Source organism: Coturnix japonica, chromosome 1 (genome assembly GCF_054131305.1).
Source record: "Coturnix japonica strain WE chromosome 1, WE-NBRP24, whole genome shotgun sequence".
NCBI lineage: Eukaryota > Metazoa > Chordata > Aves > Galliformes > Phasianidae > Coturnix > Coturnix japonica.
The window spans coordinates 32,614,792-32,642,004 of NC_140663.1; the positions used below are offsets into that span (position 1 = coordinate 32,614,792).

General features: G+C 40.3%; 1 protein-coding gene across 7 annotated transcripts in view; it reads right to left on the bottom strand.

Moving 5' to 3' along the window:
• ZFC3H1 (zinc finger C3H1-type containing) overlaps nucleotides 1-17,216 on the bottom strand; it is a 43,439-nt gene extending 26,223 nt beyond the window's left edge. For 6 of the 7 annotated variants that reach the window (XR_014942359.1, XR_014942355.1, XR_014942354.1 and 3 more), the window contains exons 1-8: nucleotides 16,536-17,216; nucleotides 11,918-12,337; nucleotides 10,030-10,094; nucleotides 9,571-9,769; nucleotides 9,145-9,371; nucleotides 8,267-8,390; nucleotides 6,618-6,718; nucleotides 5,603-5,806 (exon numbers count right to left, since the gene is read on the bottom strand). Coding sequence is in view for 4 of the 7 variants with exons in the window: in XM_085536851.1 (XP_085392977.1) it covers nucleotides 5,603-5,806; nucleotides 6,618-6,718; nucleotides 8,267-8,390; nucleotides 9,145-9,371; nucleotides 9,571-9,769; nucleotides 10,030-10,094; nucleotides 11,918-12,337; nucleotides 16,536-17,118 (1,923 nt within the window). In the remaining 3 variants the exon portion in view is untranslated. The remainder of the gene's footprint in view (nucleotides 1-5,602; nucleotides 5,807-6,617; nucleotides 6,719-8,266; nucleotides 8,391-9,144; nucleotides 9,372-9,570; nucleotides 9,770-10,029; nucleotides 10,095-11,917; nucleotides 12,338-16,535) is intronic. The other variant, XM_015855866.3, reaches the window with a different exon arrangement.
• Nucleotides 17,217-27,213: the final 9,997 nt, after the last annotated feature.

Genomic DNA, 27,213 nt, shown 5'->3' on the forward strand with positions numbered 1-27,213 from the left:
GCTGCCAACATTAACACCTGGGACTCCTGATAGAGCAAAAGGTGAGCAAAGTATTACGACCATTATTGATCGATCTTTTAAACTGAGTGAAATTCGAGATCTGAGAAAGGATTTCACACGTCAGCCAAAAGAAAATATGGTCACTTGGTTACTTCGCTGCTGGGACAATGGTGCCAACAGTGCGTGGCTCGATGGCAGTGAAGCTCGCCAACTGGGTAGCATTTCCAGGGACTCACGTGTGGACAGAGGTATAGGCACATGCCAAAATCAGTCCTACACCCTCTGGAAGCGGATGTTGATAGCGGTAAGAGATAGATTCCCCTTTAAACGGGACTTGGAGCCTGAGAAAAAGAAATGGACTGATATGGAGAAAGGTATCCAATTTTTGAGAGAAAGGGCTCTGGTGGAAATGCTCTACAGCCCCCAGTTCAATCGTAACAATCCAAACCAATTACATGATCCTGAAGCAGTCCACGTTCCACGACAAATGTGGCGTGACTTTACAAAGGCAGCTCCAGAAAAGCATGCCAGTGCACTTGCATTGGTATATGGCAAAGGGGAAAGAAAGCCCCTTGTAAATGAGCTAATTAGCAGACTTCAGGAGCTTGAGTTATTTATAAGCGCTACAGAAGTTAAGCTTTATACTTCAGCCATTGTCCAAATGGGAAAAAAAATAGTAGAAAGGTTAGACAAAGTGGAGGAAACACAAAGTGATATTATTGACAAATTGGCTAATGTGCCTGATGTAGATGAATCCACGGTGGTACCAGATGATGGAAACCAGGATTTCCACGATCGCCTATTGAGAGAGCTAAACAACATGAGTTCCTCTCGACCTGTATCATCGAAAATCTCAACCATAAAAAAGAGACGTCCTCGTATTCAAGCAAATGACAACGATAAGACACCTCGTATTCAAGCAAACGACAATGATAAGACCATACGTTTTGCTTTGTTGTATTTCTTGAGTAATCATGGGGAGGATATAAAGAAGTGGTATAACTCATCCACTTCTGCACTTCAGGCACGAGTGAAAGAATTACAATCCAAAACAACCACCAAGGTGAACTCTTCCAAACGGGGGAAAGTTCCAGTCGCTGCGAGTCAACGAGGTAAACAATAGAGGGGCCCTGCCCCCAGCCAGGGGGGGGAAAGGGACAACAGAGTATACTGGACTGTGTGGATTAAGTGGCCTGGCACATCTCAACCACAGAAATATAAAGCCTTGGTGGACACTGGTGCACAATGCACCCTAATGCCCTCAAGTCACCAAGGGACACAACCAATTTATATCCATGGAGTGACTGGGGGTTCCCAAGAATTGACTATGTTGGAGGCCGAAATAAGCCTCACTGGTAAAAACTGGCGAATGCACCCTATTGTGACTGGTCCAGAGGCTCCATGTATACTGGGAATCGATTACCTTAGGATGGGATATTTCAAGGATCCCAAGGGGTATCGATGGGCCTTTGGGATAGCTGCTGTAAACACAAATGGTGTTAAGCAGCTGTCAACTTTACCTGGTCTGTCAGATGATCCTTCTGCTGTGGGGTTGCTCCAGGTAAAAGACCAAGAGGTACCAATTGCCACCAAAGTGGTTCACAGACGGCAGTACCGCACCAATAGGGACTCATTGCTCCCCATTCAAAAGCTAATTCGCCAATTAGAAAATCAGGGAGTGATTAGCAAAACGCACTCGCCTTTTAACAGCCCCATATGGCCAGTGCGTAAAACCAGTGGGGAATGGAGGCTGACGGTAGATTACCGTGGCCTGAATGAAGTTACACCTCCATTAAGTGCTGCTGTACCAGACATGCTAGAACTCCAGTATGAATTGGAGTCAAAAGAAGCTAGGTGGTATGCCACCATTGATATTGCTAATGCCTTCTTTTCCATCCCATTGGCTGCAAAATGTAGGCCACAGTTTGCTTTTACCTGGAGAGGTATTCAGTATACCTGGAACCGTTTACCCCAGGGGTGGAAGCACAGCCCAACAATTTGCCATGGATTGATCCAAGCTGTTTTGGAACAGGGTAATGCTCCTGAGCACTTGCAGTATATTGATGACATTGTGGTGTGGGGCCATACAGCAGCAGAGGTTTTCAAGAAAGGGAAACAGATAATCCAAATTCTTTTGAAAGCTGGTTTTGCCATTAAGAGCAGCAAGGTGAAGGGGCCTGCCCAGGAAATCCAGTTCTTAGGCATAAAATGGCAAGATGGACGTCGTCACATCCCAGCAGATGTGATTGACAAAATCACTGCTATGTCTCCGCCCACAAATAAAACAGAGACCCAATCTCTTCTGGGAGTAGTGGGCTTTTGGAGAATGCATGTCCCAAACTACAGCCACATAGTGAGCCCTCTCTATCAGGTAACACGGAAGAAGAATAATTTCTCATGGGGTCCTGAGCAGCAGCAGGCTTTTGAGCAGATAAAACAAGAAATAGCCCGTGCCGTGGCCTTGGGGCCAGTACGGACGGGACAGGATGTGAAGAACATCCTCTACACTGCTGCTGGAGAGAAAGGTCCCACCTGGAGTTTGTGGCAAAGAGCCTCAGGAGAGACCCGAGGCCGACCCCTAGGATTTTGGAGTCGAGCATATAAAGGGTCTGAGGAGCGCTACACTCCAACTGAGAAGGAGATCTTAGCCGTGTATGAGGGGGTTCGGGCTGCTTCTGAAGTAGTTGGGACAGAGGTTCAGCTTCTTCTAGCACCTCGCTTGCCAGTAATAAACTGGATGTTTAAAGGACAGGTTCCCTCCACCCATCATGCTACTGATGCCACTTGGAGTAAGTGGATTTCATTAATTACTCAACGAGCTCGAATGGGAAAACTCAGCCGTCCTGGAATTCTAGAAGTGATCATGGACTGGCCTGAGAGTAAAAAAATTGAAACACCACCTACAGAAGAGGTATCACGTGCTAAAGAGGCACCACCATACAATGAGCTACCAGAAAACGAAAAGAAATTTGCCCTGTTCACAGACGGATCATGTCGTATTGTAGGGAAGCATCGCAGATGGAAAGCTGCTGTATGGAGCCCCACACGACAAGTTGCAGAAGCCACCGAAGGTAAAGGAGAATCAAGTCAATTCGCAGAGGTAAAGGCTGTTCAGCTGGCTTTAGATGTGGCTGAACGGGAGAGGTGGCCAATGCTTCATCTTTATACTGATTCATGGATGGTGGCAAATGCCTTATGGGGGTGGTTGCAACAGTGGGAAAATGATAATTGGCAACGAAAGGGTAAACCCGTTTGGGCTGCTGAACTGTGGAAAGACATTGCTGCCCGAATAAGGAACATTGTTGTAAAGGTGCGCCATGTAGATGCTCATGTGCCTAAAAGTAAGGCTACTGAAGAACATAAAAATAACCATCAGGTTGATCGAGCTGCCAAAATTGAGGTGGCTCAAATAGACTTGGACTGGCAGAACAAGGGTGAATTATTCCTAGCTCGGTGGGCCCATGAGACTTCAGGTCATCAAGGAAGGGATGCAACATATAAGTGGGCCAGAGACCGAGGGGTGGACTTAACTATGGACGCTATTGCTCAAGTTATTCATGATTGTGAAACATGCGCCATAATTAAACAAGCCAAGAGGATGAAACCTATTTGGGGGGAAGGGCGATGGCAAAAGTATAAATATGGAGAGGCATGGCAGGTTGATTATATCACCTTGCCACGATCTCGCAATGGTAAGCGTTATGTACTCACCATGGTGGAGGCAACCACTGGGTGGCTCGAAACATACGCAGTACCCCATGCTACCGCCCGAAACACCATATTAGGGTTGGAAAAGCAAATCCTGTGGCGGCATGGCACTCCGGAAAGAATTGAATCAGATAATGGGACCCATTTTAAAAATTCCCTTGTAACCACTTGGGCCAAAAATCATGGCATTGAGTGGATTTACCATATTCCCTATCATGCACCAGCTTCTGGTAAGATTGAACGATTCAATGGGTTATTGAAAACTATGTTGAAAGCAATGGGTGGCGGAACGTATAAAAATTGGGAGAACCATTTAGCAGAAGCCACCTGGTTGGTCAACACTCGAGGATCTAGTAATCGTAATGGTCCTAACCAATCCAGCTCCCTACGTACCGTGGAGGGAGATAAGGTTCCTGTAGTACACATAAAGAGTGTGTTGGGAAAAACAGTTTGGGTCCTTCCAGCGTCTGGAAAGGGCAAACCTCTCCGGGGTACTGTCTTTGCCCAGGGACCTGGGTGCACATGGTGGGTGATGGACAAAAATGGGAATGTTCAATGTGTACCACAAGGGAATTTGATGTTGGGGGAGTGCAGCCAATGATTTTCCTGTAGATATATAGGTAGAGTCTCAGAAAATATTTCAATTAGGTACAGAATAGTTCAATTAGGTATAGGACTTAAGATAGAGTGGATTAATGTTAAGGAAACACTTTTTCTCTATATACCTTAATTAGGCATTCTGTAAGCAAGTTTTCCATCTGGACTCTATATCCTGCACTGGCCATGCATGTGTAGAGCACACATGGAAAGAAGTATAAGTCAAAAGGAAATCTGCTGTGGTGGCTGGGAAGGGATGAGTGCACCTTGATGTGGGGGACGCCCTACTAGCGCTGCCTTTCCCCTCTACCGCTGACATGTTTTCCTTTTTCTGGCAGTTTTGCCATTTTCTCAAAATTAATAAATAGTAAATTAGGTTATAGAGTTTTGTTCTCAACTTAGGGATTTGTATGGAATAAATATAGATTGTTGAGAAAAAAATAAGGTTGCTGATTATTCACAATTATACATATAAGTGTGTAAGTATGTATAAATATAATGTAATGATGTAGAATAAGGGGTGGAATGTCATGGTTTAATAATTTTGTAATTTTTGCTATCAGTATTCCACATCATAACATCATATTAAGCATGAATAATTTTACTGAATCTGCAACTTACAGAAGAAGACTACATCTCCCAGGGAACAACACGATAGGTCACGGGACCTGGACTCTATATTAACTCTGTCGCAGAACAGACTGACGTCTTTCGAGTTCTGGCGTTCAGGGGAGTGTGTGGGAGCCTTCAGCCGTTCGCCTAGATTCACAGTAGGCCTCTCGGTTACGGGACTCATTCTCTCTCCTATTTTGCTTGATTCGTTAGCTCAATTTCAATTATATTGTATTATATTGTGTTATCCTGTATTTCGATATAGTATTTAGTAAATAAGTGTGCCTCCTTAGATCGTTGCCGCTGTTTTCTTTTCCTAATTAATTTTTTTCCTTTCGGCCTAGGGCCCCTCCGGGGCCTACGGCCCCCTGTCACGGACGCAGGTGGATTTTTAGTTCAAACCGTGACATAAACAATAAACAGTTTTGCAGAAAATCCCCATTTCCTCCAGCATATTCAAGTTTTTGGTGCTTAAGAGTTTCATAATCCCCTCATAAATAAACAGTAAGCTGCAAGTTACAATTCAAAGGCAATCCCTGGAGTTGGTTTTACTTTCGTTTCTTATCAAGTGGCAGAAATTGATTTTTAAGAAATTAGAAAAGCAGCTTTCAAACTCCAGCAGGTCACATCTAAGTTTTGGTCAAGATTGCCACCTAGAGGTTTACATTTAAAAACCACGGAGTACCTCAGATCTGAAAGCCCGTTTGTTAGCTAAGGACTTGAGTAATTCTTCTCTTAAGAGCATCTCCTCTTCTTCTTCCTCATCTGCAAATGGAGGTTTTGGTGGCTGCTCAGGTTCTTCAGGTGGAAGAGGTGGAAGGGGTGGGGGTGGCTCAAGAGAAACACAAGAAATACCCTCCATATAAAGTTGGCTCAAGGACGGGAGAGGCTGAATGAAAAATGAAAATAAAGAGTTTCAGGCTTCAGAAGCTTACTATTTCTTTACAGTTATTCAGCAGAGGTTATTCCATATAAACTATTTCATGGTTTAACATTAAACTGCAGTGAATTTAGACTAATGTCAAAGAATGTAGCTAAACACCTGTAATAACCCCATAAAATATGGAAACAACAGTTACATTCGGAAGATGAAAGCAGTGATGACATACAACTATAAATGAAAATTCAGAACCAGAGATAGTCTATCCACAGAAATACAGCTGATCCGACAGGTTAGGCCAATGGATTGTATTAAAGCAGTGTTAAAAAGCAGTCCCAAAAGGGTTGTACAAGTCTATCTTGCCAACAAAATTCCACACTTCTTCACTCAAAACAACTTAGAGGGCATCAGGACAAGGAAAAATAAGTGCCTCCTTTCCTCTTGCTTTCCCAAGAAGAATAAAAAATGTTCAATGAAGAAAAGAGGTGGGGAACAACTTTTATTCTCATGGTACTCTGTGGTACAAAGACTGATAAGAACAGCCAAAAGGCACAAAGTGTGAAAGGACTGTCACAAACTACACAGCTTTTTTCCCCCTAGGTAACAAACTTATTTGCTAAGAAACCACGTAGCACCACTAAACAGTCAAGAGGAAAATTTTATTCAATACAGAAAACTACAACTGAACAGGAACTATCATTTCAAAACGAATCAAAAAGCCATCAAATAATTCATGATTAAATGCACGTTTGATAAAATTCCAGCATTAGAAATAAAATGCAAATATTTTCAGAAACGCATTCCTTTTAAGGTTACTTACTGGAATTGGAGGTGGCAGTGGCAGGGAAATGGGTGGTATTGTTGGAGGTGGATAATATCCTACTGGACATTCAAAGTAAGGAGGTTGTGCTGGAGAGGAAGCTGTAATAATAAAAACCAGTTGAGCTTAAGAAATACTAAACTCATACTTTTACTGAAACAGATTTAATGCAGCAGCAGCACATTATTTCCTTTTAAATAATCAGTGCTTTGTACGTCAGCATGAAATGCAGACAGTGCATTTAATTCATAGACACACAAAAAAGTGACATATGAAATGCAAGAACTCCCAAACAGTACTGCTGAGGTAGTAAGAGAGAAATCATCCCAAATCATATTTTCTTTACTAAGTCAGAATCTGCATTCTTAAACTACATATCTCAGTAGAGCAACTCCTGGCTGCTGCACACTAAAACCTCAGTACAAATAAGGACGGATGCAGAACAGAAGTAGAGTTCACACTGAATTCTGAAGTGCATCATTAGAATTTGAGATGCTTCATCAAGCAATGAGTCATGTAGCAGAGCACTGCTTTAGCAAATTAACATATAACACAGATTAACAACAATGGGAAAATAAAGAGAAAATAAAGAAGATGAAAAGCAGATGAATAAAAATTACTAATATAGCATTTTGATAAATTGAGCTCTTGCAACACTACACCTTTTTCAGCATTTTCACATGGAATAAGAAAGCCTGACTAACTTAAAAGCACCTCAGAGTCATTAAATATTTCAGGTTCTAATAGATTATTGAAGTCATTTGCCCTAACACAGTGGTTCAACACAGTGCTAAAGTTTGCTAAGTGATGCAACCACTCAAGTATATTTAAAGGACTGAGTTCTCACATTTCAAGGCAACCCGTTTCAGCATTCAATTGTTCTCTTTGTGAAAACATTTGCTCCTATATCTAAAATTTCTTTTGTTACAATTTAAGCATTTTCTTTTATCCTTCTGCTGCCCAGTCCACAGACAAGTGGGCTCTATCTTCCTTATAACTGCCCACAAGGTAGTGGAAGACAGCAATAAAGAGCTGCCTCAGTCTTCTCAACACAATCTCCGCTCTTTTGGTCTCTCTTCATAAATGTTTCAGTTCCCAAAAAATGTTGAGGTCCTCTGCTAGACTCATTCCAATATGCCATTAGTTTCCAACTATATGCAAGATAAAGACAAATCAGTCTCCTAAATTCTCTAGAGAGGGGAATAAGCACTTCCCTCAATCTCTGACCACTCAGTTCAGCTACTATAGCCTCAGAGCTCAAAAACCCAGGCTGCAGCTTGCCTTTGTCACCCAATGCTACACTGCTGACTCATGTTTCATTTAACACCCATAGTGAGACCAGGCCCTTTTCTGCAAAGCTGCTGTTTACTTATGGACCTCAGCTTTCTATAGACACTGCTTTGGAATGTTAAATATATATATATATAAACATAAATATAAAAAAATCACAGTACTGCCATGAGAACAGCATAACCTTGCACACCTTCAAATGATCACTACAGCAGAGATAGAAATGAAGTAAGAGTCAATCTTAGCATGTTAGTGCCTATTTTTTTTTTATGTAAGCTGGTATTGTACATCATAATCCAAAATAACTGCTCATTTCCTACCTTTTAATCAATCATGTTATAAATAACTGTAAGTCTTACCTGGAGAGTTAGTTTCACTATCTGTATCCATAGCAACTTCATCGTAATTATCATACTGATATATGCCTCCTGCACTATCTGTAGACGGTTTATCCAAAGACCATCTCAAGTCCGTATCTGAAGACTGAAAGCAACAAGAACTGTATTTTATTTAGCTGTTCTCATGCTATTATTTTAGAGCAAACATGTTTATAAAAAAATCTTAGAGACAGGCCCTTATAATAGTCTTCTAATTACTTTATAAATACAACTTACTCAGCTTACTGGAAAAAATTGAATACTAACTTCCAATCACATCTATTGCAGGTAGTGACTTTAAGCAGACATACTGGTGGTACAGCAGTAGAGGTTGAACCTTCCCACCAATATCCTGCTCCATGTTGTTGCCATACAACAGATGGCAGCAGAGAAGCAGTCAGACAGATTGATGCCTGACATCAAAGTATGTATGAAGCAACGGTGCATCATTAAATTCCCCCATGCAGAATAATGGCAAACACTGACATCCTTCACCACTTGCTGAACGCTTATTGGAGACCAAACAGTGTGTCTGAGCATAATGAGACAGTAGGTGGTACATTTCAGCAGCAGCAACAGTGGAACACCTCCACTGGTGCAGATTTTGATGAATGAGGCAGAGGCTCTTGTTCATCACTTAAGGTGGTGACTATGCTAAGAAAGTGTTTAGTAACTGAGAATTTGCTCTATCAAACAGTGCCATTGTGCTCTTGCATCTGTTGTAGTTTCCATAGAAAGAGTACTTGGATTTTAAGGGGATAAGGAAGGGTTAGTGAGAGTGAAATCAGAAGGAACATAAAGACAGGAATCAATCATGAATCCCAAACATACCACCACATATGACACTACAAATTCATTACCCTGCTTCTTGATCTCCTTTTTCCTCCAACTAGCTTCATAAACCGATTGTACTGCTCTTCCTGATTTGAGAGGTCCCTGATTTTTCTGATTTCTTCTTCTCTTTTTCTTCTCTCCTCTTCCTCTTCTTGTTTCCTCTGGTCTTCCTCTTTCTGACGCCTATCTTGCTCCTTTTGTTGCTGTAACTTCTTTGATGTCTTTGTCTGTTGTTTCCGCAAAGTTTGTTTGCCTTCAAGTAAAAAAAGATAAGTGATTAACTCAACTTTAAATAGTTTCCCAAACCCTAGAATCTTCAGGAGCTTTGAGTAGATGAAGACCACACCAGAAGGATTAATGGCTCATTACTCACTGGTTCACACAACAACATACTATGTCTTTTTTCAGAACACCTGTTATAGTCTCTCATTTCAGTAACATTAACTTATTACCTGTAGAACTTGTCTTCTTTGTTGAATGCGCTTTTGCACTGGCTTTGACCTTCTGTGTTACAGTTTTCGTTTTTGTTAATTTTTCCTTGCTTTCCTTCATCACCTGTTGTTCCTTCTGTTGCCATTTTTTACTGGCAGACTGAAGTGCAAGAAGCCTAAGCTGCAATTCAGACATCTCCTCTTCCTCCTCAAGCAGTTTCTTGAGAAAAAAAAAAGGATGACACAAAATCAAGAAGCGTCACTTAAGTCATTTAATAAGTGAATCTTTTTTGAGAGTCTATTTTAAGTCTGCCTTTACATTTCTTACAAAAAGACAAATACTCATCTAATGGTAAAGTGCTGCTCCCGCAAAAGGAATTACTTCTATCACTGAAATGTTTCTGGACTACAGTTTTGAAAAAAATAGTAAGAAATACCATAAATCAGTGATACCTTATTTACAGGGGACTACTTTCTTACCTTTTCAGATGTTACATCTGAACTGCTAGGCTTCCGCGTTGATGTTTGTTCCTTGTCTTCTGTACCTTACACAAGAAAATGGTTTTGAGCAAGATGTTTCTCATGGAACAACAGAAATATATTAGAATTACATACAGAAATTAATCTGTACAAGTATTTTATAAATATCATTGGTAGACTGCATAAAACAGAATTGCAATTTTAAGTATATATGCACTAATGGTGCATCTGATGAAATTTGCATCATCAAGATAGCATAAACCCAAGGCATGTTTTGACTCTTCAAATAATCCTCAGGCTGATACATACTTCCCCAGGAAGCAGAGCAGAACATATCAAGAAACAAGATGAGAGTAAGACTTCTCGCTATCTGTTATATCCAGCATCTTGTATCAGTTACTGCTCTGAGCACTGCAGATTCCACTGGCAGATATTTTGAGTAATGGGTCAGTTGTTTGCAGAATGAAATAAAGTCTCAACGCTGCAGTAAGAATGTACTTGGTTCATTTCACACCAAATATAGAATCAATCTATGAAAGTGAAGAGCAAATAGTAATGCTTTCCCCATAAACATAAGTATACTGACAAATCGATTTGTTAGACTGCCCAAAAGCCATGAACCTGTTTATTATATGTTTTAAATATTTACATCTAGCATACACAGTGCTATATCATTTAATAAATCTAACTGATCTGAATTAACATGATCAGTAGTATTATTATAGTATATTATAGTAGCATTATATACACACTATTTGTATATATATATATACACACACACACACACACAAATAGTATATTTAACATTGTAATGTATAATTATAACAGAAAATATATACAACTATGAACAAAGAGACGCTTTGCAATCCACTCCTGTATCAGCCTTTCTTCACAGAGACTCCTCACCAAGAACGTTAGATCAGTGGAATGACCGCACTCAGCACAGCTTTCATTCTTCTCAGTATTTTATGCAAAGTCACTAAGAGGTTGCTTAAAATATACTGTGAACCTATACCTAAAACAGTGCACAGTGTATGTATGGACACGCATGCAATTTTTTTAGTAAGAGAAAAATAATAATTTAATGCCCATGTGCATTCTAAAAAAATCAAAGAAGTTACTATATCAAGCAAATGATCCCCCTCATCTCCCATTAAAAATTAAGTGCTTTCTTAAAGAATATCAGAATTTTTGTTTAATTAATGAGGAAAACACAAGGGGAAAAACACCTGGAACAACATGGCTTATCTAGTAATTATCAGTCTTCTCTAGCTCTGCGCTAGTTTTTCATTTTAAATAGCCTCTCCCATCCAAATTCTCATACTAAGTTGCACAGGAATCAATCACTCTGACTTTCAGTTCTAGTCCTACCTTTCTTCATGTTCCCACTAATTACTCACTCCTATCCTTAGCCCATTCATTTAGCAATTTGTCTCTTCCCACTCAAACTGGTAGTTTAGGCACACTGACAAATTAGCTACCACGAGATGACAAGCGATATCCATTAGCACATCCTCCAACACAGTAAGCATCATGCAGCAGATCTACATGGAGGCTCAAGTTAGGAAATTTAAGCTAACTACCTCAGTTTGCTCAACTTAAAAGTAACTTCAAGGACCTTTAACGGAGGTCTTTATCTGTCAAAAAAAATAAACAAAAAAAAGCATACCACAACCATGCTTTCAAGCAGTTTTGATTAATTACATAGAAGGGGAAGGCAATACAGCAAGTCTTACTGTACTTACCGTATCACTTAAAACTAAAATACTAAAACGTCTCAATTACAATGTTATTTAGTACAATACTTTCAAACAATAAATATGATAAACCAAGGCGTGCAAAAAGAAATACAAAACGAACAAGCTACAACAACTTTGTAGGTATTTACCTTGAGTGGATTCTGTGACTTCAGATTTCTGTGACGACTGCTTTGTTCCTTCTTTGACTTTTTTTAACTTGCTCCTCTCAGCCGGAGTGGGCAGTTTTTGTCTGAGAGGTTTCAGTTCAAATGCCTGAAAGGCCATAACCGGATTTTTCTCCTCAGGAGAAACTTCTTTTATAGCATCCGTTTTAATACTGTCGCTTTCTACAGTTATTTGGTCCTCAGCGTCTGCTGATTTACTATCATCTTGCTGTTCATTTTCTTCCCTGTTGCTCAGAGCCAATCTTTCATCTTTGTTAATGTACTCAAGCTCCAACTGTATCTGCTTATACTTCAGGAGCAGATCCTCAAAACTTTCTTCCACAGAGTTCTCACTTTTAGAAGAGTAGTTCTGTTTTCTAGATGGAGACCTTCCAAAAGTTTTGGCTGAATTACAGGTTAAGAAAAGTAAGATGAGCACATATAACATTCACATAGCAAAGTTGTGACCAATGACAAACAGAACATAAATTCTCATTTAGTTCCCTCTTAAAGATAGCTTGAAAAATAACAACAGCAGCACATAAAAGACGTGTCACTGTCAAATATGGACCGCTACAATAAACACTTATATCATCAACTTAAAAGAATATCCTAAAATTCCTGAGAAGCCTTCTCTGTCTTGGAATAAATGCTGTAAAGCTGAGAAGGTTCCATATTACAAAGAGTAAGCTGAACTTCTAGAGGTCCTAACTCTAGTTCTGGCTCCCCAGCTGATCACCTGAAAAATACGGGTTTAATTCCTTCTCAATGATTTTATCCTTCCATAAAATAACATCTACCCTACAGCACAATTTCAGACTGCAGAAACTGTAGCTCAACAAAGGAGGTAAAGTATCACATAACCAACAGCTGTGGGGAAAGAAAAAATGTTGGCTGAAGACCTGCAATCAAAACACCCAACAACAAGAGAGGATTTGGAAGTTTAATTAGTCAGAAAAAGTTGTCAAGAAAACTTGTATCCACTGGGCACAGGTAGTCATGTTGTTAGTGGCAGGCAGCGGAAACATTCTTAATGAGAGTCTTATGATGAAAAACTATTCTGCACACAGCTGCCCTTCAACGTCCCACGTTGGACAAACACCCATAAGTACCACTGAGTTTAATTACAGTTCCTCCTACCATGGAAAACTTTCTCTTAAAGTTGAAAGCTAAACGATCTAGTAAAATAATTACCCCCAGGAAAAAAAATTATATAGGATACTGGTCAAGTTTGACTCATTCAATTTATAATATTAGCTCTGACTCAAAGAAAGTTATGGGAGATGCATTTTCACCAACATGGTGTCAATATTTTGAGTAAAACTAAAAGCTAAAACAGGTCACATTTATCTAAGAAATCCTGAGAAGAAACCAGCTATGTTTCCAGTTGACAGAATACATCAACAACTTGGAATATTTCACTATGTTTTAAGTCTAAACTCTTGCTGTTTATCCTACATAAACAAATCTGTACAACAAAATGTTTCCTGCTCTAACAATGCTCTCCTAAGTGTCAGCGCATAAATCCACAAGGCAATCAAAAATTGGAGGAGTTCTACAAACACATTGGAAATACATCCAAAATGAAAGAGCTTTGTGAAAAATAGCCACAAATTAAGTAAGAGTTGTGTCAAACTCACAGGGTTTCTACTTCTAACACAACATTTGTAATTCCGTAAGTCACAGGAAAATCTGAAGCTAATTAACCTATTAAACACAACTTATCAAAATAAATCTTAAAATGATTTGATAATTTCAATACTGACAGTTTCTGGAGACATGTGGGGTTGGGTAACAGAAGACAAAGTTCAGAGGAGTTTTTTTAAGCTTGGATTAATGAAGTTGTTAGAGCTTCCAATGAGGTATTTATAAGAAATGTGGCGTTTGCTGTAGTTTTGGATTTCAGCTGTGATAGTTAATTTTCTTCATAATCATTGGTATAGTGTTTATTTTGGATTTAGGATGAAATAAGCAGTGATAACACACTGATGTGCTTACACAGAGACAAGGACATTCCAGTTTCTCAGTCTGTCCTGACAATGAGAAGGTGGGAGAGGACAGGACTGACCTACATGGCCAAAGGGATGCTCTGTGCTACCTGCCATTGTGCTCAGCAATAAAACTGGGGGTAAACAGCCTGGGTTAGGGGGGAGTTACTGCTGCTCCAGGGCTAGCCAGCCATCAGTCGGTGGCAAGCAATCATGTTTTGCACCACTTTCTTTTGTATTTATTTTTATTTCCTCTTCCACTTCCCTCTGAGTTTATTAAACCTTCTTGATCTCAACCCTCAAGTTCTGGCCTTTTTACCTCTCTCAGTTCTCTATGTCATCCCATTGGGTCACATTCCACTGGTACTTAGCCACCTGCAAACTTAAACCACAACAGTGTTTCATGGACGTAGGTTTGCTGGGCTCTTTTCTGCATACAGCTGTAGATAGAGTGCAAAAGTAGGTGAGTGATATTAGAGGCAGACAGAAGTGCATTAGAACAACAGTTCTATCAACACTGAAGAACCTACAAACTACAACCATAAAGAGACCAACTGATGAGATAAAAAATTGTGAGGTCAGACTTCAACAGTAAACTAAGTCACACTATGGCCCCGTGTTTCAGACCCAGAACTCCACAATTCTCTATGTAAGAATTTCTCCAGAAGGCTCATTCAACAGCTCCACACTAAAGTAGCTAGGAATTAGAAAGATAGACCTATTAAAAGCTGATATCCAAAGAAAAATAAAAAATAATTATTTAACTGAACGTGATTTACTCCTATCCATTTACATTTCTGCTCCTACAGAGTGCACACAAAGTAATGGTTATGTGGGCAAAGAAAAAAAGCCACTGCTTGTTAGCAGACCTTCACGTTTCTCACTTGCCCTGTGAAATTCCAAATATCACCCCATGCACTGAACCTCCCTGTACAGTCCATGTGAAGGTTTCTTCTGAAATCACTTGCTAATTGGAAACTTCCTCCACTCACGTCAGCAATACGGAAGTACTTCTATATGCAGGGATACTGTAAAACCAATTCATATAGACAGCAAAGACATGAAAAATACAGCATTTATATTTTAGACAGAAAATCATGGATCTTCCTTAACTAACCCACTAGAACCAAATGTGACTTAAGGGGCATTAGAAAATCATCTAAAATACTTAAAGAGAGACTGCATCTTACATATTAGTGATAAAATGCTTCCTTCATTTTCTCATTTTGTTTGAAAACTGAATTATCAGTTTCTGAATGGTCTCTTAAAGTGTCCAAGAAGACTGTATCTGCATCAAGCACTGTAAGGTCAGCTGAGAATGACTAACACACACCTGCCCTGCAAATTACACATTACACAGAAAGTAACTATTTTCTGGTACTTTGAGTAACACTGCAAATATCATCTATTTTCAGCACTGGCACGCTGTGCAACCTTGGGCAGATCACATCTTCATTCCCTGCCTCCAAGATAAGAAACAATCCTTGAAGGAAGAGTTACCAAGACTTAAGGAACGCTCTTAACATCACGAGATGAGATTAGGAACAGCTCTTTACCAGTAATTTACATATTCCCTCTGCATACCAAAAAAGAACGGCTGACACAGATACATAATCTTGACTCTAAAGTAGCACAGGGACCCAATGAGCAGCTTTCGAAGCCTTATGTCCTAGCACAAGTAGGGAAAATAAACCCTATTCTTGGAGATGAGCAGCTCAACCAAAAAACAAGTTGCAGCCTTTGGCCACAGTGGACAAAAAAGCAGCATAAGATTCTTGAAAGCAACTTTTAACCACTAATTCTTTTGCCCAAGTTTTGTTGGGTGGTTTGTTTGTATTTAATATCTGTGTTCTCAGGTAATTATGCAGCTGTATTAAGTCACAGTGCCAGGCTGCCCCAAAGTTACAGCTGCTATCAAAATTGTTTTTTCCTACAGTGAATAGTTCTAGAAAATGTGAAGAGCTTTTTCCACTGCTTTTGCTATTTCTGCTCTTTATGGGAGAAAACTGATTAAAATGACCTCACAAAACTTATCCAGGAGCAACTGGTAGAGAACATCTGCAAGAAACACTGGGTGTGGCTTTACATAGAAACAGGGCATTCCACGTTACCCAGACTCCCATGTAATGCACATTCCGTGCACAGAGGCCCAAGTGATATCTAAACTGATGTTGGCTTTGGCTACACATAACCTTGTTAGAGCTATAAGGGAGCCTGCTTTGGCAGGGGGGTTGGACTCGATGATCTCTAGAGGTCCCTTCCAACCCCTACAATTCTGTGATAAGTGAAAATGAAAGAAGAACAGATCCTTCATTGCCCAATAAGGAAAATTAACCAGCTTAGCGTTTGTTACAACTAGGACACTTCAATCACATAGTGTCGCACTAACGCCGCTTCTCGAGGCTCACTTCAGCAGCACCTAAAATCCAACAGAACAGGGCTTTGTTTCAGGCTATGTTTTTCTCTATCCCTGGTCGGGCAGGGCAGGCTGCAGCGCCGTCCCAGCCTCCCACTATGAGAGGCAGAGCCTAATGAGCCGCGACCCACCCAGCGCCCTGGGCCACGTAGCACCACCCGCCAGCGCTGTCCACCGTCCCCCTGCTATAAAAGGATACATTTCCGAGGCGAGGGCTCCCTCCAGCCCTGGCCGCCGCTGAATCCAGCGCAGTTTCCCCCTCCGGGCGGCCTTCCCGGCGGGTTGCCGCCCCGTTCGCCACCGCCCCGGCTCCTACCCCAGCGCCATCCGCCCCTGTAGGGCCGGCCTCGGAAACGGAATCGGTCCAGGGCGTTGTGGCTGCGCTCCCAGAAGGAGAGCCGGGGGCCCGTGTCCGAGTGCGGGCCAGACGGCATCCGAGGAGCGGGCAGAGGAGGCGGGTGTGAGCGGAACGAGTCCTTGGGCCGGTAACCGCCGTGGCCGTGTAAATGGCCCATCTCGGGCGGGGGCTGGTGCCGGGACCGAGGGAAGCGCCGAGAGGACGAGAGGGAGATGCCGCCGCGGAGGCCGGGAGGCGGCCTGCGCCTCGAGTACGGCCTATTGCCCGCCACGACACCGCCGGGCTCGGAGCCGCCGCCGCACGGCCCGGAGCCGTTGTTGTCATCGTCGCTGATCTCACCGTCTTCCAGCTCCCCTTCTTCTTTCGGGGAAAGCCCGCTAGAATCCAGCGCTGCCTCTGCGGGTGCGGCCTCCGCGGCCGCCATGGAGCCCAAAGCGACGGCGAGGCGCAGCCGGTTTCGCTCCGTGCGCAAGGCGGCCCCACGCCTCGCCCCCAACACAGCCGCCCACCCAGCGCAGCCCCGAAGCGCGAGGAACTCTCGCGAGACCACACCCTGCCCCCGCTGCCCTGTTACGCAACGACGCAAAGAACGCGAGGGTTGGAGACGGCTTCTCCAAGCTTGGGGCATTCTGGGTAGCGTAGTTCCCAGCGTGGCGGCGGGGTGTTCGGGCGCCAATAGAAAGTCGAGCCGCCATGTTGGTGGAGGGGCCGCCATCTTGTTGAGGGGAAGCGGGCTCCTTGGAGAAGTAAAGTGGTGAAAGAGTGGTCCGTGTGTGGTCATTATTTATTCGCTTTTGAATCTTGAAGAAGACTTGATGCCCAAAACTATGTGCTCAAGGCTCTTTGCATCTCTTTTGAGCCAAGGGGACTGTCATGACTATAAGTCATGACTATATAGTCATATACATATACACTATAAGTCAAATACATGACTAGAAGTACATGCTCTCCCAGTGAAGTGGCTTATTACAAATTCAGAGTCATGGAATCTGTATGGCACATCATTTCATTTATATGATATTCTCTTCTTTTTCCTCCATTATAGGGTTATGAGGCGGGCAATTTGATTTCTGAATTTCCAGAAAGAAGATGATCCTTCCACTGTATTCTTCACTATTTAATAAACTGATTAACTGATAATGATCTCTACTATAAAGGGAATAAAGTGGCATGAGGAAAAAGAATGTGTTGATCTATTGAGCTATTGGTAATAGGTGAATGGTTGGACTGGATGATCTTTTAGGTCTTTTCCAACCTTTGAGGTTCTATGATTCTATGATCTGATATATTCAGGACCTACATATTATATACAAGAGTATACAAACATTTGAAAACTGCCTTTCTGGAATAAAACATGAAGGATCTTCCACATTTATCCCATAGGTAACAAATGGAGAAATTCTGTGTGTTTTTTTGCAGTTTGTAAACGTAAGATGAAATCCAAAACAAATAAATTCTCTCTTTGATATATTTGACTTCATACATTTGAAGGATATATAACATAGCTGCTGGAGCACCATTTTTATTTTAAATGCTGAACGTATTCTCAATACATTCAGATGGAACAATTTAAAATATCAGAAAGCATATGTCTTAATAAAGAACATGGAATTTGATTTTGCCTTTAACATATTTCCTGCATATTTTCTGCATCTCTAGACACAGACAAAAAAGCATTGGGGAAATAGTATGTTTATGAAAATGGACTTCTATAATTCAGAGTGGAGCCTTGTCATTTGAAAGCACAGTCTGAGATTTCTTGCTTTTTCTTCCTTTTTCTTGCTTTTGTTCTTCCTATAAACCCCTCTCCCACTGTCGGTGGGGAAGTGAGTGAGCAGCTGTGTGGGCTCATAGCTGTTGGGCAGGGTCAACCCACTGCATCAGGACACATAACTATATGCAGCTTATTCACATGTTATTAATATGTGCTTATTCATATTCATTGGCTTTTCCTACTCAAACTTGTGGCAGTTTGAACTCTAATGATTTGTATATGCTTCTCCAATACATGTTCCTGGAATGAACAGAGTGCAATGCCTTTTGTTTGATTGATTGTTTTCTTCTTGGTACTCAATAATTGTAATTTTAAATATGACGGGCACCATGTGAATAATGAGGATTAGGTTTTCTTCTAATTTAAGAAAACATAAACTGGCTAAAAAATGGGTTTAGGGAAAGGGTGAGGACAGAGTATGTGAGTGTTAAATGTTTCTTTCATAAGGTTTGGGGTCTTACATTTTATGATGAAGGGATTCTGCAGAAAGACATAGATTGTATTTGAATTTCTGAGGATTATGAGGTTGATCCGTAATTTCTCACTGTGCTAACGGCACAATTCCACATTGCTTTGCATTTCTGTTCCTGGCATACTTCCATATTGCCTGTGTGTTTTCAGTTTGATTATTTATTGAATTAAGCAGACAGCTATGTGAAGAAATCTTCCTGAGATGGAAGAGGCTTAGAGGCTTATACCTAAGCAGGAACATCCAACTTCAAAATGATCATTAATTGTAAACAAGTTCTTAGTGAACACACTTAATACCTTCAAAATACATGCAAAATTGAATAATCCATTACAGGAGATAGTAAAATTGAGAAGAAGAGAAAAAGAAGGCATAGCTGCACATCCAAGCAAACTACATTAAGGGCCTTAAGAAACTTTCCCTTGTCTGAGTTGAAAATACAAGATAAAATATGAGATACTTATATGAAATATGAGATAAAAATGAGATAATTTACAGAAGACTATAAAAGCTTTTCAAATCAGAGAGTAGACTATAATCTTTACCTGTTTTGCTGAATTAATATTCAAAGTGAATCAGCCACATTGGTGCTCACTCAGTGACAACAAATCTATTTCTGGGGACTGTTGAATTATTCACTTCCCATCAGTTACTAATGAAGACTTCTTTAAAATGTGAGGATGTCAAGGTTGTCACATGAGCTAATAACAGTGTCTGGTGGAGAAGCTGCAAGTTCAGTCTTTCACTAAGTGTAGACAAGAAGATTTTTTCTTTTGCAAGACTTTATTATTAGGAACAGAGAAGAGTTACTGCAGATAACCTTAAATGGAATACGTATATTCAAGGAGCAGTTAACTTCTTCCAGTGATATGTTCTTAAAAAGAATTCCAATTGCCTCCAGAGATCATAATGTCCTTTCCTTTATCATGAGATCAACAACTGAGGAACTTGTTGGCATTTGAGACTCTAAACAAGCCTACCTCTCTGCAAGGACTCATAGAAGTGAATGACATGCAAACAAGGTCAGAAACTGAACTGTAGAATACATGCCATCATTAAGGAAAAGACAACTTCAGCTGAGTTTGTATTGTACTCGAACCTAGTACATCTAAGTTAACACCGAAGACTCTAGTGAGTACATTAAGAATTTTTTTTGCCCTGTACAGGGATGAAATTCCTTAATTCTTCAAATTGTATGTGTGTGTAATCATGGTTGATCTAAATACAAAGCTAGAGATATCCTATAGTGGTTTTATTTATTTGCCATGTTAACATAAGCATGTTTTTTTATTTCTGTTTGTTTTGTTGAAGTATCTTGGAGTCAGATTCCTCTTCAGATTAAGAGAAATGTTATTTATGGCACATGGATGCTACAGTTGATGTCATACTTGCACTGGATGACAGGTCTCATGTCTGCAGTCTTTTTTCTTGAGTACTTCCAAAATACTTGAAAGAGATCATCTGCTAATGTTGCAAATCAGCATGTTTTTAAAGAGTAAAATCAAGTGTAGCTTTTCTATCAAATGTAAATACTGACAGGGGCTGCATGCAAAATATCGGATTGAGAAAGAAGTGAAATAACCACACATTTACTTCATATGAGAGCTTTCTTTTTATGAGGCAGATGAAATTGTGCTACAGCATTTTCATCAATATGAACATCCAGTATCTTTCATAGGATCATAGAATCATAGAACCACCAAGGTTGGAAAAGACCTAAAAGATGATGCAGTCCAACCGTTCACCTATTATCAATAGCTCCCACTAAACCATGTCCTTCAACACTACATCCAGTCGCTCCTTGAACACCCCCAGGGTTGGTGACTCCACCATCTCCCTGGGCAGTCCATTCCACCCATGAGAAGTAATACTTCCTAATATCCAGCTTGAATCTCCCCTGCTGCAGCTTGAAACCATTCCCTCTAGTCCTATCACTAATGACACAAGAGAAGAGGCCAACCCCCAGCTCACTACAACCTCCCTTCAGGAAGTTATAGAGAGCAATAATGTTTCCCCTGAGCCTCTTCTTCTCCAGGCTGAACAATCCCAGTTCCTTCATCCTCTCCTCATAAGGCCTGTGCTCCAGACCCCTCACCAGCTTTGTTGCCCTTCTTTGAACACATTCCAGGGCCCCAATGTGCTTTCTTAAAAGCACAATGGAAATGATTAGAAGCAATACACTGAGGTGTTCTGCATTTTTTATCAGTTCTTAACATTCCTCAACATGAACATCTTTTAAGTACTATTTCCTACAGCATACACTCAGAGCAAATGATGACAAAACAAGTCTTGGACACAAGTCATAAGTTAGCTGTTACAATGATAACAGGAGCCCCTACCTGTAAGATTTTTGTTTGGATGGCGAGAATGGTGAGTTATAAGACAGTAGTTGTTTATTTGTACTGGTCATGGCAACAGAGTTGATAAAAATAAATAACTATCGACTGGGAAAGAAAGTTTTCTTCTTTACTTGTTCTTCATAACTGCATTTCTGGGTGACTGAGAAGGCATATCTTTAGCTTGGGAGCCAAGGACTTGTCATTTCACTTTATATAACTTCCACATATTATATAAGTAGTAATTTCTCAAGTGCAAAAACTGCAGAATGTATCACCCCACTTTTCATGCGTTATAACAAAATGCTTTTCAACTAAGTCACTCCCTGGTGTCACAGAATAAACACACAGCCTATTTTGCAGATTTAGGTCAGGCAGAAGTGGGTTATTTCTATAGCTATGGGAGACAGCACAAAGTGACAGACAGGTCTTCCGTCCTGCATCAATACAGACTTAAAAATATGAACATTTACAGCAGATACGATCAGCTTTGTAAAGGGACTGATATGCCAGAGCAGCCTCTGTGAAAGAGAAGACTTTGGCACAGCAACTGTGCTAGTGTGTTCCTCATGACTCTTGAGTCTACAGCCTTGTAGTCTCAACATATCCCTGTTCAGCTTGCTTGTCCTGTGACACTGCTGTGTCCTTGACAATCTTTTAATCACAGGGAGCCTGCTGTCACCTCCCCACTTTGAGATTTTATTCTCCTACTATCTGAGAGACCCTTATTGTGCTACAGACAAGACACAGGCATCATGGTTCTTCTAATGAAGACTGCTGTCTTACCTGTTGTCTTTGCCTGTAGTGTTCGGTATCCAGCATCATCAACTTTTGGATTTCACCTTCTCTTTCCACCTCTGTTTACTTCACAAATCCCGTTTGCAAGGCTGGGATTAGTATGGTTACAGCAGTAACTCTGCATTTCTTAATACTGCAAATACAGTTCAACCAACAATGGTAATAAGAATAAAATACTGTACAATTTATTTTTACCTAGGAACCCTAACTTTTTAGATGTTTATAGGGCAGCTCCACAACCTCTAATTATTGGATTGCTCCACTTTGGCTGTCTCTTTTTTAATGAGTACACTCAAATCACAGAAGGTTTCAAAATTGCCTGGGATATAGGTAAAACATGTTTCACTACGAGCCAGCATAATGCCACGTTTTGTCCTGTTTTGACTGTACAGTATCAGACATTTCAGTCCTTATGTGGTAAAAAGGATCCACACTGTTATTGACAATTTGCTTTAAATAATAGCTGGCAAATTACTGTTCTTTTAGTGGTTTTTGCCACCTCATGCATAGGAAGCATCACAGCCCAACAGTTTTCATATTCTGAGATAGCTCACATTTTCTGATAATATTCAGAAGGGAGAGGAAAAAAATGTTGAATAGCTGGTGTTATTACATAACATGATCCAAACCAGTCTTGTCAGAGCTAGGGTTTGCAAATATACCCTGAATAGCACAGGCTTTTAAGGAAGCAGGTATAGAAGATGAGTTGAAATCAGTTCTGTGAGTTGTCAAATAACTTCATATTGTTCTAAACATTCACAGTTTGGGTATGATTACTGTGCCCTGTGTAGTATGTTGCATTTGCTTTCAAGTAGCGACTGTTCTCAGGAGCATCCAGTCCCAGGTGGAAAGCAGAGTTGGAGCTTCACGCTTAAATGTATTGGATTGACTTGGATCCGTTCCACTTACTGTCATCAGATAATCTTGGACAAGCAATTGCTGCCCTGTGGGGATTCCAATCTGATCTTTTATCTAATAAATTGCATGCTATAGGACACATGGGGACAGCTTCATTAGAGTGGTGAGGAACACTGAAACACACCCAACATTTTGCAATATCTAAGTCATTCTTGTGATGATAAGCCAACTCAGACCACATAAAAAGTCAGTCCCCTTCTTGCTTATTAGCTCCCTTCAAGTACTGAAAGGCTGCAATGAAGCTTCCCCAAAGCCTTCTAAACAAGCCCCAGTATCTGGAATTATTCTGGCAGCTTTCATGTGCATCTTCATTGCAAGAGGCAGCTCACAGTGCTGTGGGGTTAAGGGTAAAGCAGCAAACAAGAAATGCTGGCTGAAAACTGGAGTAATATTTGTTCTCACTTCACCACAGTTTGTAAATATGCTGGGTGCTCCATTTTAAATGGAGGGATGTAACAAGGTGAGAAATAGCAAGAATTAAAAGAGAATGCAGGATTTATTCTTCAGCTTATTCGAAACAGTGAAAATGCTGGAAAATTAAAGAATTTCCAGTGCTTTGTCTAGCTCTAAACACCTGTTGTTTGCACTGTCTTCAGGAAAGCTCAGGAAGCTTCACTTGGCAGAATGCATCTTTAAAACTGCAAGAGAATACATGATAGGGGACTATATTTGCAAAGGCATTAACTTGAAATACAGAAGGCTTTGTACTGCTAAATAGGGAGGCATGGGTCCAGCCCCTGGCCTCAAGGCCAGCTTGTGCTTAGGACTAGCCCAGTCCTGGGAGATCTCCAAGACACAGCTGGTTCGAGCAGTCCAAGTGCAGCTGGAGAACAAACTTGCAATTAAGCAATGTGTGGATTATGGAGAGGTCAAGTGTCTGAGCTGCTTCAAGGCCCTGTTTATATATTTAGCAGTATAAAATTGTCACCAAGGTCTTCTTTCTTAGTTAACAGACAAAGAAAAATGTCTCAGCCAGTTGTTTCAGTTCACTCAGTGTTAGCTGACTGCAGAGGGAGCACACAAAAAAGAAATCGTCTTGCTTTAATTAATAGGAAGAGAGTGGCTTCTATAGGCTAAACTTGAATTTTGTACGTGCATCACGAGTGTCCTAAGACATGAATCAGCGACCATCATAACCAGTGGCTTTTAGTTGTACAGAAAGTTTTCCATTACTAGTTGCACTCAGGATCCTGGATGGAAGCACTTGTTTTAAAGTGCATCTGTGTGATAGTGCTGACTCTGTAATGCAAACTCTTAAATTGCAAGAGAGAAATGTAAAGCCTTTGACAAAACATCTTTTGTGTTTGAATTTTTAGGAAAAAAAAGGGGAAAAAAAGTAAAAAAAATGGTTTCTATTTTAACACAAATACTTTGCTTACAAAGACTGGGTCAACTAAATCTGTAGCTGATACAAGAGAAATTAAATATATAAAATAAATTCCAGGTAGGTTAATGGACTCACATGTGGGGAGCTCAAGAAAGTAGCATTAAAGCAGGCTGACTGAAATCTCAAGACAGAAGAATGCAAAATGTATGTAAAAAAATCATGACCTACTAAAATAACCTAAGATGGTAACTATATTCACTTTTTATTCTCTTTAGATTTATTCTGATAAGGTCTTGTTTGAATTCAATTCCTTTTTCGTTTCTGCATACATATTATCCAGTGCCTACATCATCAAGAAAAAAATGTCAAGTGGGGGAAAACTTGGCAGCCATGAGTAAATCTCTTCTTGTTATGGTGATGACCCAAACTCCCAAAAACTGAAGTATTTTACATCTACATGGAAAAGCAGAACACTAAGTTTTGTTTATCCTTGTTATGACAATGTTGGAGAGCATGTGCAGACTCCTTTCACAAACTAAGAATGTACTTGTTGTGGGCAGTTAGCACAGCAAGTCAAAACCACAACCTTTTCTGAGATAAAAACAATGGCACCTTAAGTGTTTGTCACAGTGATAGGGCACTGCAACTTCAATACCAGTTTATGACACTGGGTGGATCTCTGAATTCAGAACAAGAAAAGAAACCCTTTACTTGACGCTGCCTTGGTGGGAGAGATGTGAGTTGGGTTCCACCCCATGAGTGAGCTTCTTGATTTCTCCACTTCAAATCTACTTTGTGGCAGGGTGTGCTGCTGTGGCATCACTATCACTGCTGTTTGTGGCTGAAGTAATGTGGCTAAATTATCATAGTAAAGAAGCAGAATAGACAGTTGAATGTTCCTTCTGATGAGACTTAGTTGTATAAAATGTTGGGAATCTTCAATTCTTTGTCACAGAACTTGAGTTTGTCTTGCTTTTTAAACACTTGTTCTGAAACTGGTCTGAGCAGAAGTCTTGAAAGTCAAGGGAGATTTCTGCTTACCTTTTGAGTGTACATTGTTGTAGCCACATCTCTTATGTAAAACTTTTGTTCTTTACTTTTTATTTATTTGTTTGTTTGTTTGTTTTCCAGAAAATCATGACATTTCTTGAATACTCACCCAGTTTCTATAGTGAGAATGTTTTCAGACCTACAAGTGTTTTAGGTTAGATATCCAGGTGTTTGTCCTGAGTGGGTGAAAATTCTGAGCTGACAAAATTGAAACTACTGTATTCTCATATGTGAAGTATTTCCTGTTCATTATTGAAGTGTATATTATATTTCCTGCAGTCCAGCTTGTTGCCTCAGAGAACTCATATTTTCATCTATCTGCAATCTGTGTGGCACATAACATACATCTGGTTTAACAGAAAACTGAACAACTGTCCATGTATAAAGCAACATATAATTATTCAGATGTATGTATAATGTATAATTCAGATGTACAGTAGATGTACGTAATTTACAAGCTACTGTAAGTCTAAGAATTAGTTTTGAATTTGTATTCTAATCTTTCTATCCTTATAGCAGTGTTGCACCATAAGGAAGAGAAATAGCCTACTTTAAAAACATAGTGGACACCACTGTTGTCCATAGTACTTTTAATAGGCTACTACTAACGTGTAGGGTTTCCTGTGTCCTGAGACTCTTATGATCTAACTGCTACAGAAATGCAAAATATGTAATTCAAAGAGAAGGAACAACCTTAGTACTTACTCTGTATCTTTATGTCTGATGCTCTTGCGTCTCAGATGCAGTATAACATTCATAGTGTTATACCAGTATTGTCTTCACATCATAAATCATTCAGTTTAAAATTCAGATTGCTTTTGATACTAGATTTTCTGCTAATCCATGCTTTAATAACCTGAAACAGTGAAATAAAGCTGCTTTGAAGTTGATTTATGAGGCATTTTGCACGCTCCACTAGATTTTATATAATGGATTATACACTTAACAGAAGAATATATAACTGCAGAAAAGAGTTTAGAAAGCTATTTTTCTGTATTTCCCTAGTCAGAACTGAATTTTGTACATAAACGGTAACATCTGTTGTGTTAATCAACTGAAAGAAACATAAATGAAGATTACATTCAATTATGTATGAAGTGATTACTACCTTTTTTTTTTTTTTTTTTCAATCAGAGCTACCACTAACACATCTTTTCAGCTACCACTAACAACCTTTTCAGTAGTGCGTGGGGATAGGACTAGGGGTAATGGGATGAAACTACAGCACAGGAAGTTCCGCATGAATGTGCAGAAGAACTTCTTTACAGTGAGGGTGACGGAGCACTGGAACAGGCTGCCCAGGGAGGTGGTGGAGTCTCCTTCTCTGGAGACATTCAAGACCTGCCTGGACACCTACCTGTGTGACGTGGTGTAGGGAGCCTGCTTTGGCAGGGGGGTTGGACTCGATGATATCTAGAGGTCCCTTCCAACCCCTACGATTCTGTGATTCTGTAATTCTGTGATCTGTATTCATCATATAATTCAACTGAAATGAACTTACACATCACTGGAAACATGAATTGTACCACTTTCATCCATGCATCTAGTCATCTGCACTTCTCTGTTGTGTGTCTATCAGCCCAGCTGGATTTTGGCCAATTGCTGGTCTGTCTATAGTTGAGTATCTGAGCATAATTCATCCTCGGGTTTGAAGGAGTTATGTAAACAAGGCAAGGCTAACCCAAAACCCAGGGCTTTTCTGATTTATCACTCTGAAAGAAAAGTTGTTGCTAAGAAAAAATATCCATTTTCTATATTATTTTTTCAGGAGCAATTAAAAAAAAAGTGGAAATTTAATAGGGAACATGAAGCAAAAAAATGCAGGGAAAAAAAACATTTAATCAGGG